The 1,903-nt window shown below is 37.1% G+C and overlaps 1 protein-coding gene across 1 annotated transcript in view; it reads left to right on the plus strand.

Annotated features, from left to right (window-relative positions):
• The window catches only part of LOC107698230 (cytoplasmic polyadenylation element-binding protein 1-like), an 11,518-nt gene that overhangs the window by 7,423 nt on the left and 2,192 nt on the right, over positions 1 to 1,903 (plus strand). The window contains 3 exon segments of the mRNA XM_016499201.1: positions 172 to 370; positions 470 to 564; positions 853 to 933. Of these exon segments, the coding sequence (XP_016354687.1) occupies positions 172 to 370; positions 470 to 564; positions 853 to 933 (375 nt within the window).

A 1,903-nucleotide genomic window follows, 5' to 3' on the forward strand; every position in this document is an offset into this window, starting at 1 on the left:
TTTGTCTTTAAACTTTTATCTAAAGCTAAAGAACCCAAGAACACTCAAGAACTCAGAATAATGCATGTTCCGAACCTCAGCTTCATCTGTTACTTTAACCCCAAGAGACTTGAAGTGTATCTCCCTTTTTTTTTTTTTTTTTTTTTTTTTTTTTTTTTTTGGAACCCTCAGGCACAGGTAATCCCTTGGGTGATTTCAGACAGCAACTATGTGAGTTGCCCCTCTCAGAGGCTGGACCCTAGGAACACTGTGTTTGTAGGAGCTCTGCATGGCATGCTCAACGCTGAGGCCCTGGCCAGCATCATGAATGATCTGTTCGGAGGTGTTGTGTATGCGGGCATCGACACAGACAAGCACAAGTACCCCATTGGTGAGAATAAATAAAATTTAGTAATTAAACTTGATTTAACCAAAAAAAATTAATGTTACTGTGATACTGGGGTTTAATCCCCCCCCCACCCTCTCCTAGGATCTGGACGTGTAACCTTTAACAACCAACGCAGTTATTTGAAAGCTGTGAGTGCTGCATTTGTTGAGATAAAGACGCCCAAATTTACAAAGAAGGTAAAGTGGAACTTTAAAAACCCAGTGTTTTACACCATTATGGTAGTTCATGTACCTTGTACGGTCTATAGTAAAGTCTATGGCTTTACTGATCATTTAAAAAGTAGCACTGGTTGTACTGATGCAAGCATTTGCTGTTGTCCAGGTTTCATTTCTATTTGGTAATCTGAGTTCAATTGGCACTTGATTTATTCACATTTGCTAATGTCTGCCTGGCAGCATGTTTAGGCTTTTAGTATTATAGTATGCCACTCCATATATTTCTTTATGGGAATGGTCTTCCTCTAGGTTCAGATTGACCCATACTTGGAGGATGCCATCTGTCAATCATGCAGTCGTGAGCCTGGGCCATTCTTTTGCAGGGACAAGGTGAAGTTTTTATTTAGCCCCCTGTAACTTTTTTTTTTTTTTTTTTTTTTTTTTGCATACGATGATATTGCCACGTTGAAAGTCACTGAGCTCTTTAGTACACCCAATTCTACTGTAAATGTTTGTCTAGGGAGGTTGTATGCTTGATTTCATGCACCTGTAAGTAGGCATGGGCTGGTATTAGATTTTGACGGTATGATAACCTTAAGCAAAAATATCACGGTGTTGTCGTTACAGCTCTAAAATTAGTTCTTTTTAAATGACTGGGTAAAAAAAAACTTTTTTTTCTTTTTCTTCTGCTGAACACAGTATATTTTGTTTGAGCAACATGCATAATATTAGGAACAGTAGAATTAGTTTTTGTATTTGTTTCCTAAAAAAGAAAAATAAAGACTGACATCTTTTATTTAACCTTAATCTGTAGGTAATTATTTAATTGTAGTTATATTCATATACATATCATTTAGTTATATAATTTTATATACATAATTTGATTTAATAACCCAATTTGAAGCAAAAACCGATTGTTCTGTTCTGACTAGCTTTGTGAAATGATACTACATGCCATGCATTGGTCATAGAGCTCTTTGTGGCGTTGCCTCAGATGCTGAACTAGATTTGTTGCGCCAAGTTCACACGTACTCCGTCTGCAGTGCGTATACAGTATGTGTATGCGGTGAGAAGCAGCACGGACTCATTTTGCTTTCTCACACAGGACGCTTTGCAGTCCGCTCCTGATCCACGGCTGTTTACCACAAACGCAACATTTATCCATTATTTTGATTTCAAATCCAAACGTCGTTTCTGAAAATGCTTTTTCAGCATTGTGATTCTCTTTGATCACAGTACAGTAATACAATGTTTCATAGACATATTCACGTTTAAACTCAATAAATATAACTGTTTAACTACCACCTCGAGTGCCATCTATTATTGCCTTGTTTATCTAAAAGTGCACTTTTCCTTGTTT

This window comes from Sinocyclocheilus anshuiensis, unplaced genomic scaffold, assembly GCF_001515605.1.
Source record: "Sinocyclocheilus anshuiensis isolate Anshui unplaced genomic scaffold, SAMN03320099.WGS_v1.1 scaffold3403, whole genome shotgun sequence".
NCBI classification, from domain to species: Eukaryota; Metazoa; Chordata; class Actinopteri; order Cypriniformes; family Cyprinidae; genus Sinocyclocheilus; species Sinocyclocheilus anshuiensis.